Below are 18631 nucleotides of genomic sequence, written 5' to 3' on the forward strand. Positions count from 1 at the left end.
GTATTACGATAAGTAATATTATGTATATTCAAAGGCAGAATGATATTTAATTGAAACAATCCCAGAAACTCAAAATAGCGGCTGAAAGTTGTATGTACATGAATGCTGCAAACCTTACTTCGCATGCATTTCCAAGTACAAATAGAAATGGAATAGCAGAATGATTTTTAATAAAAACAATAACAGAAAGTGTAAAATGCCGGTAGAAAGTAGAATGTACACGAATGCTGCGAACTTTACTCTGCATATGATAACGCGATATTGCAATTTGTAAGTTAATAAACATGACTGTTGCCATTAAGGAAGTGCGCACCATTTTGCAAGTTACTCGATTAAACTGTACGTTAATACATTGTAAAATGGTGGTGTTATTTTGGAGCGCGCGTGAACAGCAATACTTTATAAAGCGTAAAATGCCGGCCGAAAGTTAGATGTAAACGAATGTTGTTACTTTTACTTTGCATATAGTAACAACGCGATATAGCAATTTATATTTTATTGTAATTTATGTTGCCATTAAAGTTGTGCGCACGCATTTGGCCACTTAATTGACAAAATTGTATGTTGAAACGTTGTAAAATGGCGGCATGATTTTTATGCGCGCGTGAACAGAAAGACTTTTTCGGGGGCTCGTAAATTAAATAGTGTATAGCAAAAGCCGATTTTGAAAAACAGAACTGCTAGGTAATTTATTAATAAAAGGCTAGTGGTAATATAAAAGCAGCATTTAATAAATTGCAATGACTGCAGCAAAACGTAAGATATAAAATTGCGTTAATTTACATGTATGTCGACACAAATAATATGAGCACAAATTTGGCAAGTTAGTGAACACTTGTACTTAAGAAGCAGCAAGACTTTTTGTATGTTGTTCACTGAAGCACGCTTAAGGAACACAAACGTGTACTTTTAAGAGCGCGCGAACAGCAAGACTTTTTCGGAGGCCAGTAAATTAAATAGTGTATTGCAAAGCCGATTTTGCAAATAACTGCTGGGTAATTTATTAATAAAAGGCAAGCGCTATTATAAAAACAGCATTGAGTAAATTACAATAATTGCAGCAAAACAGAATATATGAAATTAAAAGATAATGCATATGAATGTGCTACATATAATGCATTCGCACTTGGCAAGTTACTTAACACTAATGCACTCATGCTTGTAAAATGGCGGCCTGAATTGTAACGGCGTACGTAAACAGCAAGACTTTTTTGGGGGCCAGTAAATGAAATTATGCATTGCAAAAGCCGATTTTATATATAACTGGTGGGTAATTTATAAATTGATGGCTAGCGCTAATATAAAAGCAGCATTTCATAAATTACATTGACTGCAGCAAAACGTTAAAAATACGGTAATTTATATGTATGTGGACACAAATAATATGCGCACGAATTTGGCAAATTAGTCAACACGTTTGTACTTAGGAAGCTTGTAAAGTATCGGAATTAATTGAAACGTAAGCAGCAAGACTTTTTGTATGTTGTTCAATGAAACACGGCTAAAGAATACAAACGTATGCTACTGAAGCCGCTTTTTAATATTATTGCTGCTTTATTTCCTAATAATACGTGTTAATTATGCAACGGCAGTATATAATTTAATTGAACGTTCAAAGGCGTGTAACATGTTCCCATTAAAGTTGTGCGCACGCATTTGGCCACTTAATTGACAAAATTGTATGTTGAAACGTTGTAAAATGGCGGCATGATTTGTATGCGCGCGTGAACAGAAAGACTTTTTCGGGGGCTCGTAAATTAAATAGTGTATAGCAAAAGCCGATTTTGAAAAACAGTACTGCTAGGTAATTTATTAATAAAAGGCTAGTGGTAATATAAAAGCAGCATTTAATAAATTGCAATGACTGCAGCAAAACGTAAGATATAAAATTGCATTAATTTACATGTATGTCGACACAAATAATATGAGCACAAATTTGGCAAGTTAGTGAACACTTGTACTTAAGAAGCAGCAAGACTCTTTGTATGTTGTTCACTGAAGCACGCCTAAGGAACACAAACGTGTACTTTTAAGAGCGCGCGAACAGCAAGACTTTTTCGAAGGCCAGTAAATTAAATACTGTATTGCAAAGCCGATTTTGCAAATAACTGCTGGGTAATTTATTAATAAAAGGCAAGCGCTATTATAAAAACAGCATTCAGTAAATTACAATAATTGCAGCAAAACAGAATATATGAAATTAAAAGATAATGCATATGAATGTGCTACATATAATGCATACGCACTTGGCAAGTTACCTAACACTAATGCACTCAAGCTTGTAAAATGGCGGACTGAATTGTAACGGCGTACGTAAACAGCAAGACTTTTTTGCGGGCCAGTAAATGAAATTATGCATTGCAAAAGCCGATTTTATATATAACTGGTGGGTAATTTATAAATTGATGGCTAGCGCTAATATAAAAGCAGCATTTCATAAATTACATTGACTGCAGCAAAACGTTAAAAATACGGTAATTTATATGTATGTGGACACAAATAATATGCGCACGAATTTGGCAAATTAGTCAACACTTTTGTACTTAGGAAGCTTGTAAAGTATCGGAATTAATTGCAACGTAAGCAGCAAGACTTTTTGTATGTTGTTCAATGAAACACGGCTAAAGAATACAAACGTATGCTACTGAAGCCGCTTTTTAATATTATTGCTGCTTTATTTCCTAATAATACGTGTTAATAATGCAACGGCAGTATATAATTTAATTGAACGTTTAAAGGCGTGTAACATGTCAACGATGACGACTGAAAGTTAAATGCAAATGAATAATGCAAACTGCAGCCGTGATTTACAATGTAACGTTTAACTATTTATTATTACGCACTTTCACTGTATACCAGCGGAGCATACAAAGAAAGTGCGCAGGTTACCAGGTTTTCTTTGGGTTAACTTGTGTATTGGTAAAACGAATGCGTAAGATAACGAATTTATAGCAAATAGACTTAAATGTTGCCAGTAAATATATGCCCAGGTATTAGCAAATCGAGCAAAAACAGATTAACGAAAATAAGCATGACAAAATTTTCCACGGCACATTGATGTATTAGGATAGTACTTACGTTGATATTGCGAGTTCAACTGCAAACTCCTATGTCTATGTATGTATAGTTTTGTCCGTCAACAATTTTAAGAAGTGTGCAGGAAAATTATTCTGTGAAAGAAGCAGCAATATATTATATTTGTACATAAAAGAGCAATGGAAATGTATACATTGTGTGTTTAGGAAACATTATATAATGTGATGCTAAAATTAAGTACATAATAATAATAAAAATAATAATAATCCACATTTGTAAAGCGCACAATCACACGTAAGGGTCTCTAGGCGCTGGGGGCCGTTGAGAAGATTAAGCAAGCTATTGCCCAGAGTCACATGGTGCTGGGCTAATCTGCCGCCAGTGCTGGGGATCGAACCGTGATCCCCAGATTCCGAAGGCAGTTGCCCTAGCCGCGGCGCATTAATACTTTGAAATAAATTGTGAAATTAGCGCAAAAAATACATTAACAAATGTTAATAATAAAGGACAAGTACGTACCTTTTGCAAAGAGATGGCAAACGTGGAGAAGTACAGCGGTGGCCAAGTAGCAATGTGTTTAGAGAAGAGAAACGTCTCTAGTTAAGTACGTTTTTTTCTCATCAGATAAGATCTTCGGGGCAATAAAATGCAAGGAAAGCTAACAAAAGCATAAATCTGGTGTGAAAATGTCAACGTGTGACAGGAAGTGGTCTGCTAAACGTCAATGTCAATGAAAGATCAAAGGTCAGCTATAGTATCTAAAGTGTTTCGGTTTCGTTTCTTGAAATGTTGTGAAATGCTAAGAAACGTATAGCGGATGAAAAAAGCACAATGTTAGCGTAAAATAGCAAACGAAATTTTAAATTTGCACAAATGTAAAAATATGTAAAAGGACACAACGCATTTTTATTTAAAAAGTGCTATAACCTTTTAGCCGCAATGTTAAACAGCATAAAGAACGCATAAATTATAAAAGCGCCTCCTTTTTGCTATTGCGCTGTAAATCTACCCACCACGCTGAACCCGCAAAACTGAACAAATATACTGCGCTCCCACGCCATGTACAGCGTTTCCCACCACGCTATGTTTTTAAAAAAAACAAATACAGACATTATAGCGCGCCTGCCTACTTGTTTATTTTGTTGCTACCGGCGAGCCAAGCGTCCGCAAACACGAGCCACCCTTCTCTGTCTCCGGCGTGGGCTGAGGTGCTAGCCGCTGGTTTATTTTAAGCATGCTGTTTCTGGTAATTTACTGGTCAGGATGGCGAGCCCAAGAGGGTATTGTTCTTACAAAGAAAGCAATGTCGTATGTTCGGCAGGTGTATACAAGAGACAATGAGAATATTGGCAATAGGTGTGAACTTAAGTATTAGAAATTGGGTGGGCCTGGGAATTCAGTGGAGTGGCATTCTAAGGAGTCTCGAACACTGAAAAGTGTGATGGGAGTTCGGGGATAAGATAAATTGGTTGTTCAGCACTTCGTGCCACATTAAGGATGCTTTAAAGTGCTGAGGGGGTCAGGAGAGATTCGAAAAGGATTAGCAGTGGGTGAAGTAGAGAAGAAGGTAGAGGCAGTGAGGAACGAGCTTTGTGGGTTTAATGATGTTCCCTAAAACGTTTGCTTCTCACAAGATCAGGGCAATTGCACATTGTGGGTTAAGCATCTTATTGCCCTTTGGGCATCCAACGTAGGTCCAGGAGGGACAAATTCCTGCCAAGTTTCAAGATAAGCTGTGCTTTTGTAAATGAGTCCAAACTAGATGTGTTGTAGTTATATCGTATGTGGCTATCGTGAAGCTATATGCAAAAGAAACAATTGATGGACGGAATGCTGGACTATGCAAACATTCACCCCCAGTCACAGATCTGGGTTTAATCTAAACATCTTTTTGTGTTCCTATAGTATTTTAAAACAGATATTGAAACGTGTCCCTATCGGGGCCTATATTCATGGCCTTAACTTTAACTGGGGAAACACTGGTGATTTCTCAACAATTAATGTAATGAGTGTTGAGGTTATCCAGGTCAGTGATTTTGTTCCTGTTCATATTTCACATATTGTTCCGAATCTTACACTCCATTAAAGAGTTAGCTATTTTCGAGATGATTTACACAAATAACAGATTCAAATTACCACCAGTCAAATACATTTAATATTTTCTTATACTTACTCGCCGCTAATCCTTTCCGAGTTTCGGAGTAGCGTGCTACTCACCGAAAAGCGCTTCAACGCCTCACCAGGGGTAGTAAGCGCTATATGAATGCAATTACAATCACAATATTACTCTTGTACAGGACATGATTTGAAACGAGTCCCCCATTGGTATTAGAACGGACACAATTTAGAGCTCTAGAGTTGGGGCTGAAGTCAGTGTGAGTTTCTCTCAGGACATATCAGCTGGTCAAAGGGTGTTAAGAATACATGGTTATTCACTTGTTGGCTTCTGTACAGAGCGCATAAAGACAACCACTGACAAAGCCAACAGCCCAGGCTGGTTTTCGGTGTAAGTCAGTTGTGTTATTGTATCTGAATGCAATAACAGAAATCTGCGAGAGAAACCAAAATACTAATTTCGTAGCACAGAACGAGACTCAGAGAAACTGAGTTTACATGTTTAAGCCATGCTTTTAACTACATAGGTCATGCCCCTTTTAGAGACCTCGCCACCACACACACACTTTCTTCATCCCACTTAAAGCCCTGATCAAATGTCTCCCAATCCAATACTCTGTATAAGTATTCATTTGTATGCATGGTATTTATTGCCTTTGCTGTAATTTGAAGAACTATGTGCATTACCAACTGCATTAAAGTAAATTGTGAGGAAATGCTTACCACGTGACAGAAAGTTACATGCCAAGATGCCCATTTAAAACCTCCAGTGATGCTGCTTTATTGGAGTGCGCCATGGATTGGTTTTACGGATAACGGCACGTAAGATCTTTGTCAGATGAAGGGGGAGGAGGTGAGTCATCGGAATCACTTTCTCCCTTCAGTGGCAGCGACCAGTGCCATAGTCTCCCGCCCCAGTTCTACATTAGACTTTCTTGATGACAAGAGCTGGCAGCTTCCGGGTCTCTCATCTCCGACCCTCTGAGAAGGAAGTGCAGGCGCTGAGGCCTGTTCCTAGTTTCCTGGCACGGTCTTGAGGACATCTTAGTGTTTCCTGCCTCCGAAGATTCTTTAATTGCATTGTCTGTGGTGTAACGCCTCAATCCTCCTCACCCAGTGAAGTCAAACACGACTCACCCCGTCCTTATCGACATTTAAAAAGAAAACCTGCAATTCCCACTCCATATCAAACAACGCTCCCCACGCCATGTACAGCGTTTCCCACCACGCTATGTTTTTTTATTAAAACAAATACAGACATCATAGCGCGCCTGCCTACTTGTATGCATTGAACCCACAAAACGCATTTAGCCCGTAAAACTGAACAAATATACTGCACTCCCCACGCCATGTACATCGTTTCCCAGCACGCAATTTTTTTGTATGAAAAAAAAAGACATTACGAGCTTGGTGCGCACACACACTGGTAACCATTTTTTTTTAAAACGTTCGTTTGTATCAAAAAAATGTTCGTAAGTTATAACGTAGGCAGCTATACTGTACGCCGCCGAAATTTAAATGTGCACAACATATTTCAAATATGCATGTACATTAAAAGATTACATAATGTACATTGTGTTTTTTAAGTAATAAACGCATTGAGCCCACAAAAGTGAATGAACAAATATACCGCGCCCCCAACACTAGTAATATAGCGCGCCTGCCTACTTATACGCATTGAGCCCGCAAAACCCATTGAGCCCACAAAAGTGAACAAATATACCGCGTCCCTAACACCAGTAATATAACACGCCCCCCACGCCATGTACAGCGTTTCCCACCATGCTATTTGTTTATATGAAAAAATTACAAAGACATTACGAGCTTAGCGCGCACCCACCCCGGTAACCATGTTTTTTTCAAACAAACGCGTTGCTTCAGATTGTTACCAAACAGAAAACAAGACAAATACACACCAAATGTCCCGTGTGTCGCCAATATGCTCGAGTGTAAGGGGTGGGGGTTTTGGTGAGGTGGGGGAAGCAGGAGGGCGGCTGGGAAGCGCTTTGCAGATTCTCCGAGCGTGTTAAGTGAACTGGCAGATTTATGATGGTCATTGGAAGCAGGGGCTTTAAATCCCTAAACCACGCCGTTTTTTTTCTCACTGTATAAACGTAGGTTTTGTCTCTCGAAAGAAAGTGGTTTTGAAGCCCCCCCTGGAAGCCTGCGCGAGCCTACTTGCTTCAAGTCCCCAGATCGGGCTATTTAGCAGCACTTTAACAAGCCATTTAAGTCAAACTTCCTTAGTAACTAACAGACGCATCGACGCCAGCCCCTTTCGAATACCTCCCCCACAAATAAATGAACTTGTAATGCGCGCCCGCCACTTCACGCCGTACATCAATCCCCAAATCCCCCAAATCCCAGACGCATTGACGCCAGCCCCTTAAAGCGAAACTGACTGAAGCAACCGCCCGGCCCACGTTAAAAAAAAGCCACACACATTAGATGCAGTCAAAGCTCGCTCACGAGGTCAAAAGGCACTCCACATGAACACCTACCAGACCCATTGACGCCTGCACTTTCAAAGTGAAACTGACTAAAGCAAGCGCCCGGCCCACGTTAAAAAAAAAAGCCACACACATTAGATGCAGTCAAGGCGCGCTCACGAGGTCAAATCTCCAGCAGGAGAAGCTCATAACAGTCTGTCTACAGCAGAAGAAATTCGTAACAGTCTGCTGTCCACATTCCCCAGAAAGTGGCGACATAAGTTGTCTCCCTAGACAGCAAAAGCTTCGCTTTTGCTTTCGTCTAGGCGAGACCTAATTAGCATAAAGTTGCTCCCCCGTAAGACTGCTAATTGAACGATAGAAAAGGAATGTTTGGCTATTAAGTGGCCAATTGAAAAACTTTGGTATTACCTTGAAGGTAAACCTTTTGTCCCATATACAGACCACTCACCCTTAAGTTGGCTAAGCAGAATCAAAGGGAATAACCCCAGGGTGCTTAGATTGTCCCTGGGACCACTGCCTGCTCTTAAAAAATATTTCCCCCTGCATTTGCAAATGGGAATGGGTTCCCTGGGGACACCTTCCCTTTTGCGACCCCATTACCACCCTATTGAAGAGGGTGGTAATATACAAGTGTTTTGCGACCGCAATTGCGGTTGCAAAATATTTTTCCATGCGGTTGCGCTCGCTATTGGGAAGGGAACGCCCCTTCCTAATAGCAACTCGCAAATCCAAATTAGCGATTCGCAAATAAATTGCGACTCACTATTTTGTAATGGTACATGCCCCATTGTTTTTTGAATTCGCAAATGGGTTGGAAAACCCATTTGCGCATGCAAAAACCGTCATACATCTGGACGTATGCTCATAGAAAAATTGCCATGCTGATCACTGTTCTCCACCTTTTGTTGCACTACCTTCTAAACACTCATACCACTCTTCATCTCTTCTCCTTTTCCTCTCAGACACACATTTGGCACTCATCAAGCTCTTGCCCATTCTGTGCCAGACAAACCATCTAAAATATGGGTAGTTGCAACATTTTTCCAAATTACCGAAGTCCGCCTTGATGCCAACGGGGTGGCTGGGGATTGACGGAAGGTGTAGAGTTAGCGCAGCACATACATCTGGTGGCTGAGTTGAACAATGTGATACCAGAAAACCCGGGATTGATCCTGGCTTCCCCACTTTATCAAATTCTGTGATCCTAGTCAGTTTCTTTATTGGCCTTTCCCTCCATTTTTTCCATTATCACATTTAAGAGAACCTCAAAATATACTACTTTGTGATGTGTGCTGTCCAAAACCTTCTCCTGTGTTTGATTTAATAAACCATAATGCTGATTATATATAATAGTAACACAGGCAACTCCAAGAGTGCACATAACAACTGACTTGCCTCTTTAGTTCACTTACAGCATTCTTGTCAGGATGGCGGTAAGAATTAATGGTTCTAAATTCATATTTGAAAACTATCACTGTTAAATAAGTACTTCTCAATGCAGAAGCGTTATGTGGTGTTTGTTGATCTTAGGGCTACTTTTGATCTCATTTCCCGTGCCAACTTGTGGCATATCCTAAACAGGATGGGAGTTCCTGGGAATTTGATCCATCTCATGTCCAAGCTGTACAGTAATAACTTTGCTCAGGTGCGGTGTGGGCATGCAGGAGAGCTAACTAAACGCATTCCTATACAGCGGGGATGCATCAGGGGTGTGTCCTTGCTACTACGCTCTTTACCCTCTATATAAACCAAATGACTGATATTCTGAAGGACTGCAGAAATTATTCCCTTACACAGAACGGCAGAAAGGTACCAATTCTTTTATTTGCTGACGACTCCCTTCTCATCTCCAAAGACTTGAATGGGACTCCAGCTTGTTGTTAACAAATTCACAGATTTTTGTGTCAAGGGGTCTGGATCTCAATGCTAACAAAATTACGTTAAGTTAAGTTTATGGTGTTTGGGAAGGGAGTGGCCAAATACTTTATAAATGCTGGGGTGAAACATTAGAGGGGAGGAGCTTTGATTATTTAGGAGTTAAAGTAGCGGAGAGCTTGAAGTGGGAAAGCCAGCTTAGAAAAAGCATGTTACTACTCGAGCATAGAGCAAATGCTATCAGCAGGTTGCATAGACAAACAAACTCTTGTGCTGTCTCAACGGCCTTTTTTTATTACAACAAGGGGTGGTGATGGACAGAGTCTCTGAATTAAGCAGAGTACTCTCACCCAGTCAAGAGATCAGGGCTAGATCCAACACCGTTTTTTAGCTCATTGCACCATCCCAGTTTCAGAACCTGGCTGTATGCAAATTAGTCTGTCCCTGGCCCAGTGCATCATGGGAACAGGGCAGACCAGACTACAAAAGCCAATTCTTACACTGGGAAGGAAACAAGCTCCCGGGGACCGGTTTCTGCCATTTCAGGCGTCTTCGGCCCGGCTTGCTTGAATCCTGATGGTGCAATGAGCAAGGGACTCACATCTGAGTATACCCTTCCACGCTTAGGGTGGACAAAATTTATTACAACAAGGGGTGGTGATGGACAGAGTCTCTGAATTAAGCAGAGTACTCTCACCCAGTCAAGAGATCAGGGCTAGATCCAACACCGTTTTTGAGCTCATTGCACCATCCCATCTCAACGGCCTTAGGAGTTTACCGTGGCAAGGCACAAGGGGCTGCTCTATATGGAGCTGAGATATGGGGATGTGCTGATGTCTCCTTACTAAGTGCAGCAGAAAATAGATTTCCAAGAGAGCACACTAACTCCTCTGTAATTTAATTTAGGACTTAAAAGAATTGCCGATCTAGCCGCTCTCAGACCACTTGTCGACTGGATTCGACTATGGGTTACCACTGAGCTAAGGTAAGTTAGAGGTTGTCTCACTGAAGTGCTGTCTACTAGAGGTGCCAGGTCACAATCCTGGGTCAAACATGTTTCTAATTGGTTAAATATACTGGGATTAACAAGATTATGGACTAACCCTGAAAAAATTAGCAAAATTGATCTTAACACCATAAAATCAAGCTACTGGGTTTACATCCAAGATAGTTATTCCAGCAAGTAGGTACATTAACAAAGAGATTTTTAGACATCAAACCATTTTCTTGTTTTCAGGGATTTTTCAATTTTGTTTTCTCTCTTTTAGCTAAAAGCCTTTATATTCGCCTTTGGTTTGGTACTTTACCCTTGAGATGTTTAACTAACAACTGGCATATGGTCCCAATCTCCAGTGTTTGCCCAGTGTGTGGCTGGAAGACGAGGGTGAGGTACATATATTATTTTTCTGTCCTTACTATCTTGACCCACACTGGAAATGGATTATCCCCTTATGTCATTGTTAGACCTGGCACCATTGGCGTGGGTCTCCCTTCCATTTTTCGCTGTTGTCTCCTCTGTTTTTGCTGGTATTAGATGATCTGGGCGCTGTGCCACTGCCTTTCAGTGCCACAGCGCAAATGCTCCCTGTGTAAATATGACTGTGAACTGGTATATCCCTGATTGGCTTATTTGGTTTACCTGCTTGTCCCTAGTAGTGTGGCCTGTGCGTGCCCAGGGCTGGTAACCCAAATGCTGCTGGTGGGCCTGCAGCGCTAGTTCGCACCACCCACAGAAGCAGCTTGTAAAGTGTTCCTCAGACCTGCCACTGCACTGTCTGCGTGCAGTCCAGGACTTCCATCTTGGCTGTGAAGTGCCCACACTTCCCAGCCCCTGAACCTTCCCTTAGCAGCATGTCAGTCACTCCTATGGTAGGTGCATTGTGTGTGTAAGGTAGGACATGGCTTGATATGTGTAGCATGTCCTGGTAGTGAATCACCCTCCAATTTGTTTTTCCCTACTGCAAGGCTACCTGTTCTCCATAGGCTAGAATGGGCAGACTGGCTATTACATCTTATAGTCCTATCTGACTCAGGGGACATGGTAGAAATTCGAGTTTCGAATGCCTGAACTCAGAATGATAAAATACATCTTTTAGTGAAGTTTAATTTAACATTCTGTGTTTGAAAATACCACTTTTAGAAAGTAGGTATTTTCTTGCCTAAGCCTTCCAGTGTGCTCTGCTGTTATGTGTATTGGCTGTCTGGGTTTAGAGGGGCAAGGCAGGCTGAGTCAGACCTGGGTTGAATAGAGAGATCTGCATTGAGTACTGGGGAGGGGTAGCTCCTTGATCTGAATAGGGCTGTGCCTGGCAAGGTGAATGCTGGCTCCACCTCCTACTGTGCGTCTGATGGCAGACCCCCTTTTTCTGAAAGGAAGGATGCGGCCTGGTAAACAAAGTGCTTCAGGCCTGAGCAGAACTGGTTCTGGCTGGGTTCAGTGACTAGAGACTTTTGAGAACAAAGACTTTTGGGGTATAAATATCTGTGCCCAAACCCCTGATTTTTGTATTGCTCCTGTATGTCAAGAGGAACCTCCGTCTGTGTTACTGAAGGAATCTGCAGGCGATGACTGTCCTTGTGCTTGTGTGCTGTTTCTTGGATTGGCCTGCAGTAATTCCCGTTGGACTTGGAAGAAAAGGGAAAAGGACTTTTGAGAGACTTATTTTGCTAAGCAATCACACAAGAGAGCTAGCCTCCTGCTGGAGTCACAGGCACACCCACGAGCCTCCTGATTCCTCCCCTCAAGGATTTCTATATGCAGGTGAGGCCCCTGTGAGTTCCAGGGCCTCTAGTTCTACTACAGAGAAGAGAGTGCTGAAATCGCCTGTTTGCGAGCCGCCGCATCTGAAGAGCATAAGAAAAATCATCGGGCTGCTGCCGCCGAGCACTCACAAACCAAAGATCATCGCATCGCACGCTTGCGGGCCACAAAGTGCTCGCTAACCCCTGAGATCATCGTATCGCACGTTTGCGGGCTTGGAAAATCGAGATCATCGCATCACGACATGGCAGAGCGGGCGCCGTGCGTCTGCCATTTTCCTCGCATCGCACCCGGATCGTCGCTCCCTCGCGGGGCGCCATTTTCTTTCGTCGCAACAAGATTGCACATGCAACAGGATCAGTGCATCATCCTCCTTTGCGGCAAGGATTCAACGCATCGCTAGCCTAGCGTGAGGAAGTCTGTTGTTTTGTCCCACACCCACCCGCAGACCGGCGCATCATCCTCCCTTGTGGCAAGGATTCAACGCATCGCCGGCCTAGCGTGGGGAAACTCATCGCTACAGCTCGTTTGCGACATTTTGCTTGTTTTGTTACGAAATCCAGGTACTTTGTAAGTAAAAGGGTCGCAGAGACCCCTACTTTGAACTGAACCCCTGTTTGAACACTTTGAACTCTTTTTCAAGCTTTTCAAGAGTACCCCCCTTTTTCAGTATTGTGGCTTTTTACCGTTATTGGTCTTGTGTTAAGTCTATATATAAAGATACTTATTTTTTATAACAACTTGTATGGTGTCCCTTTGTAGTGTCATTCACTGTGTTACTGTGTATGATCATAAATGCTTTACACACTGCCTCTGAGATAAGCCTAGCTGCTCTTGCTACGTTACCACAGGGTGGAGCAGGGGTTATCAAAGGGTGTAGCCCCCTTACTCTGACTATGGAAGAAGGGTCCCTACTTGGACGATGGCCAGCCCCTGCCAAGTAGAGACCCTCATTTTTAACAGTCATAACCAGAAGGTGATTAAATATCTAGTGGCTTTTAGAATTTTTTTAAAGTGACACTACTCCGGTTATTGTTATTCCTTTGAGCAAATTCCCTCAGGAACAAACGTAGTAGGCTTCTGAATGTGGTTCCCAGTGCTTAGATTCCTTTTTCTTTTAATCATTGTCCGATTTTAATTTTGCTAATTTTATATATCAAGTACAAACATACATTTGATATGTTTTATGTGTTTGCTTGAATTGCACATAGCCTTGCCTGACCACAGCTTTTGTTTTACATGCTAGTAACAATGGAAGGGAAGGAACTCTGAATAGTATATATTTTAAAAATGGAAAATGAACTGCGTTGAAAGATATTTTAAAATGCACTATGATATATTTGTTGCAATGTTTTGTGTTTGTATACTTTGATGGTACTTGGCTACTGAATAAAGTTTTTTACTACTACTACTTCTCAATGCACTGATATAATCTGATGTACTAAGATGAAAAGGTTCTGTATGTTAATTAAATACACTTTCGAATTTTGAATAGCATTTGTCAAATTTTACAGTTTTACAACAAGGTATCTTTAAAAATGAAAGTGTTCCTAAAGTTAAACTATGCTTGACTGTTTATTTAACACATTTTTATTGTTAGTGCTGAGTTGAGTAAACAGCTTGCCAGCTCTGTTGTTGACAGGGTGCACAACAGATGTGCCCCCTGGTCATACTTTAGGTATCAATGGTCTAAAACTGTCCTTCACATTACAATATCTTTCAAGATGACTTTTACTTACTTTCCCACCACCACAAATCCCTGCTGTCCTCTACTCCTCACACAATCTTTCCAGCCTTTATTCTACTTATTTCTACCTTCTCATATATGCTAAACCAGTCTTTCCCTCCTACCTTTATAAGACTCTCCCATGTATCCCTTCCTTCTTCTTCACTATGACTCCTTTTTCACTATCATTAAAATCCCCAAGCCTCTGTCTATCCATGTAATAGCATCCTCTTCTCTGCAAGTTCTCTGATCTAATGCTGCACAACATTCTTGACATTACCGTTCATTGTCAAACATGACTCGAAAAGTCCCGGAAATCGATCCCTTTTCAAAGGGTAAACACACAAGAAAGCAATATGGGTCGTTGTATGTAAAACACAATTTTAACAAATCCATTCCTTCTGAGAAGTAGAAATAGAAACACTTCTCATCAGGTGCAACCTGTCTCCCATACTCTCTTACAGACAATTCCTCCTTTAACACATCTTTAACAAAGGCTGTACAGCCCCTGTTACCTTTGTCCTACAATATCTTTCCGACCATTCCATTCTAGAAGGCTTTCACATCTGATTCAAGAAAGCTGACCTGCCAGCAGACAAAGCACTCCTTGCACATTTAGAGGTGATCCACCTGTTTCAGTAGATCTTGAGAGCCAGGCATTCTGAAAAGACATTGACTCTATTTATCATTGAGCAGGAGAGACACGTGGAGATGGACCATTTTTCTATCCCATTACCTCTATTGTTTAGGAACTTCTCATTTGTTTGTGAAATTGAATGAGGGCACTAAATCTTCACTTTGATACACCCTTTCTTTTTGGACAAGTCCAAAAACACCTGACATACAATCACTTCCAACCTGAGTAAGACTTCAACCACACTCTGCATGTACCCATGCTCTAGAACATGGGTACTTGTAAACATTTTCCCAAGGGCCACAAAGTGTGGTCGGTGGTGTGTCTGAGGTCTGTATTGATGCCAACATGATGTGAATGGGGCTTTGTGAGGAGAGGAGTTAAGGTGGGCGCTATCGCTAGCTTGGGAGATTCAAGTGTAAAAAGGAAGTAACTTGATTATCGAATTGGAATTAAATAGAGTTGCACAATTTGAAACCAGAAAACCTGGGATCAGTCCTGGCTTCCCTACTTGACCAAATTGTGTGATCCCAAACAATTGTCTAATTTCACTTTGCCTCCTTTTTGTTCATTATGAAATATAAGAGCACCGTGAAATACAAGGGTTCCGGATATATGCTGTACAAAACCTTTTCTTGTATTTTATTTAACAAACTCTAATGTTATCGAAGTAAAATAACAATCCAGACCACACAGAAAGGTCTATGTGACAACTAACTTGCCTCCTAGTTCACTATTGGTATTGTCAGGGTGGGCGAAGTTATTAATGTGTCTACATTCATTGTTTAAAACTATCAGTTTTAAAAATACTTCTGAATGCATTGATATAATCCGATGTACTAAGGTGACATGCATCTACATGTTAATTAAATAAGCTTTTTTGAATTTTGATTAGCCTTTATCATAATTTTGCAATTGTCGCAAAATGTCTTAAAAAAGTAATGCTTTCCTAAATTCAAACGGTGCAGGACACATTATCTGTTTCTTCTCTTTTACTTCAGTTAGTGTTAATAAACGTTTGTCATAAATAACATCTTTCTGAATTTTACTGCTCAATCATGGTTTTTCGCTCAGTAAGTACAGGCCAGGCTAGGGGAGCTTTCATTCAGCGCCACGACACCGATTGGTAACAGTGTGCTCTATAAATGTTATGAATAAATAAATCAATAAATAAACAAAGTAAACAGCATTCAGTATAGTTTTTCCGCTGGGGCCCACATGTGAAGGTCAGTAGGGCTGCAGTTCCTGGGCCATAGTTTGAGTATCACTGTTCTAGAATTTAGGCAACTTGGATATGGTAATGGAAAGAAAGAAATGGAAGATCCATTAGTGATAGATTTTATTACACAAAAGTTAATAATGATAACGTTTTTCCATGCGCAGGAAGTGTATATGTGAGAAATCTGGGATTGCGTGTTTGACGGAAAGGGTGTATAAAGTGAACAGTTTAACCGCATGCGTGCGGGCGGAATTCCGCTCGTACGCTGACTTTTTCAAAAGCGCACTTTACGTGACGAGCTGGGCTCGTCATGAGCGTGCGAGGAGGCTACCTCATGACGAGCCCAGCTCGTCATCAGCGTCGAAGGGGTTAAATAGAAGAGAAGCGTAGTTCTATGTTTATATGGTGTACGTATGTGTACATACTTTGTGCTGTCCTTTGTGAAAAGGTGGTGCATTTACATGAGAGCGTGTGATTGCTTCTTGTGTGTATCTCTTTGACTCTTAACACCTTTTTGTTATTGAATATTGTCACCATAAGAAATTTTGACTCGATAGATCAAGATGTTTTTCAATGTCACTAGTGTCAAGAGCAGGAGTCTCACATCTTTACTCAAAATCTTTCTTTGTTTTTATCAATGCAGCTAAGAGAGAAGTATGGAGACGTGTTTACAGTGTATTTGGGCCCTCGCCGTGTCATTGTTGTGTGTGGCTATAAAGCTGTAAAGGAGGGTTTGATTGATCAGGGAAATGACTTCAGTGGAAGAGGAACAGCATCAATATTTGATAAAGTCTCCCAGAATTATGGTATGTATGATTTTCTTGTTTCAAGCAAATGTTGCCACTGTGCTATGGCTGATGTTATCTAGTGTCCTAAAATACTGAAATATATAGAGCCTTTCAGACCTTCAACGGTATGATAAGTGCAGAAAACCCCCAAATGTTAATTCGATCAATGCCAAACGGGCTGTGATTCCAGTGATAAGTGGCAGACACTAACTTGGGAAAATGTTTTTTGCACCTGGTATTCTTATATTATTTATTTGTTTTACAGAAGCAGTTATTACCAGCCGAAAGCTATTGGTATCTTCCTGTGTAAAACTCTTAGCAAGTGCAATTTACACTCATTTCCCAATGGGTGTTTAGCTAAAAAAGGAGTTGACTTCTCAAAAGAAAAGGTGTCTGGATTTCGTTTTTGTTGGCTTTTGGACTTTGTGCACTTTACCATTGCTAATCCTATGTTGATCTTCTTGTGCTCTCTAGTATAGTAATATTGGATATTCATAATTGGCACATTTAATTCACATATAAGTCCCTAGTAAACTGGTACTACACGTATCAAGGGCTGATAAATTAAATGTGACTGGTGAGCCTGCAGCTGTTATTGTGCAACTCTCTAAATTAGCCCTTAAAATCATATTTCAGGTCTGCCATTGCAGCATGCAGTGCAGTTTTAAACTGCCAACTTGACGTTGCAAAATAACCTTTTTGATAGGCTCAAACCTTCCTTTTTAATACATATATCACCCTTAAAGCAGGCCCTAAACAGCACACTGGGTAGGGTGCACTGTATTAGAAAACCAGAGTGCATATCCAGGTAGTGAAAATCTCCTAAATCGCTTTTTCACTACTGTAAGTCCTACCTCTCCCATATGAAAACATTGGGTTACATTAGTACATTTAATAAGTGCTAACATTTGATTGTGAACAGGTAGGATTGGAATGATTGGTGTAATTTAAAGACCTCTTTAATGGTAAAGTTGGATTTTAAATCACAATTCTGAAAATGCTACTTTTAGAAAATTTGCATTTTCTTGCCTTAACCATTTGGTGCCTGCAGCCTGTGGTGCTTGGAAGTTTACCCTTGTGTATTCCCCCAGACAGTAAGACAAAGGTAGACTAAGTGTTGGCAGTATGGGAGGGGCGGAGCTCTTCCTTGCCCCACTTATATTTCAACAGGCGGCCTTGAGCACACTCACAAAGCAACTTGACACCAGTCATTTGTCACTCTAGATCTCCTTGGAGCCTGGGCAGGGGAAGCAAGGCACATTCCAGAACCAGAAGTGAGGGGTAGCCTATAAATTCCCCCCATTTCAAAGGCTGGCACCAGGTGTACATATTGGACCCTCAGACTAACTCTTCAGTAGATTCCTGGACCTGCAGAGAACATCAGAAGGACTGCCTTGGATCCCCAGAGGACTGCCCTGCATCTTGAGGCTTTCTTTGTACTTTAGAGGACTACCCTGCTGCTTGAGGCTTGCCTTAGAAGACTACTCTTCTGCTTGAGGCCTGTCTTGCTCCTTAAACCCAAGACTACTAGAGTGACTCCAAGTGTTAGTTGTGTGGTCTCCGAAGGGACAATCTTCTGACACCTTGAACCCTGCACCTGGCCTCTTCTGGAGTGAGTTCTGACCAACGAAGTAGTGCCCCACCAAGTCCTGGACCCTTAGTGGTGATGATGATGAAGTTGCTGCTCCTGATTAAGCCTAAAACATGTTTACCAAATAGTGGACTGAGAACCAACATAAGATGGGGACCTCTCTGCTTGTCGATCAACCCAAGGAGCAACTCCGGTTGGCCTGACTCCTCAGTAGCTCCTGCTACGTACTTCTACACAGCAGCAAATCCTGTTCAGCTGGACCTAGCACTGAAGGTATTGTGCCTTGCGGAGTCCTCATTGGATACAGTCTGCAGCTACGTCCCGCTAAAGATTTCCAATTTCCACAAAAATTACAAAGTCCGAAGGCATACATATATTTACTGTGTCTCCCGGACGACAATGCCTCCTCTTCGGACACTGCTGGCTACCTTGC

At 41.2% G+C, this 18631-nt stretch overlaps 1 protein-coding gene across 1 annotated transcript in view; it reads left to right on the plus strand.

The window, feature by feature from the left end:
* The window catches only part of LOC144781937 (cytochrome P450 2G1-like), a 362329-nt gene that overhangs the window by 53846 nt on the left and 289852 nt on the right, over positions 1-18631 (plus strand). Inside the window, exon 2 of the mRNA XM_078661023.1 lies at positions 16463-16625. Within this exon, the coding sequence (XP_078517149.1) occupies positions 16463-16625 (163 nt within the window). The remainder of the gene's footprint in view (positions 1-16462; positions 16626-18631) is intronic.

This window comes from Lissotriton helveticus, chromosome 9 (assembly GCF_964261635.1).
Source record: "Lissotriton helveticus chromosome 9, aLisHel1.1, whole genome shotgun sequence".
NCBI classification, from domain to species: Eukaryota; Metazoa; Chordata; class Amphibia; order Caudata; family Salamandridae; genus Lissotriton; species Lissotriton helveticus.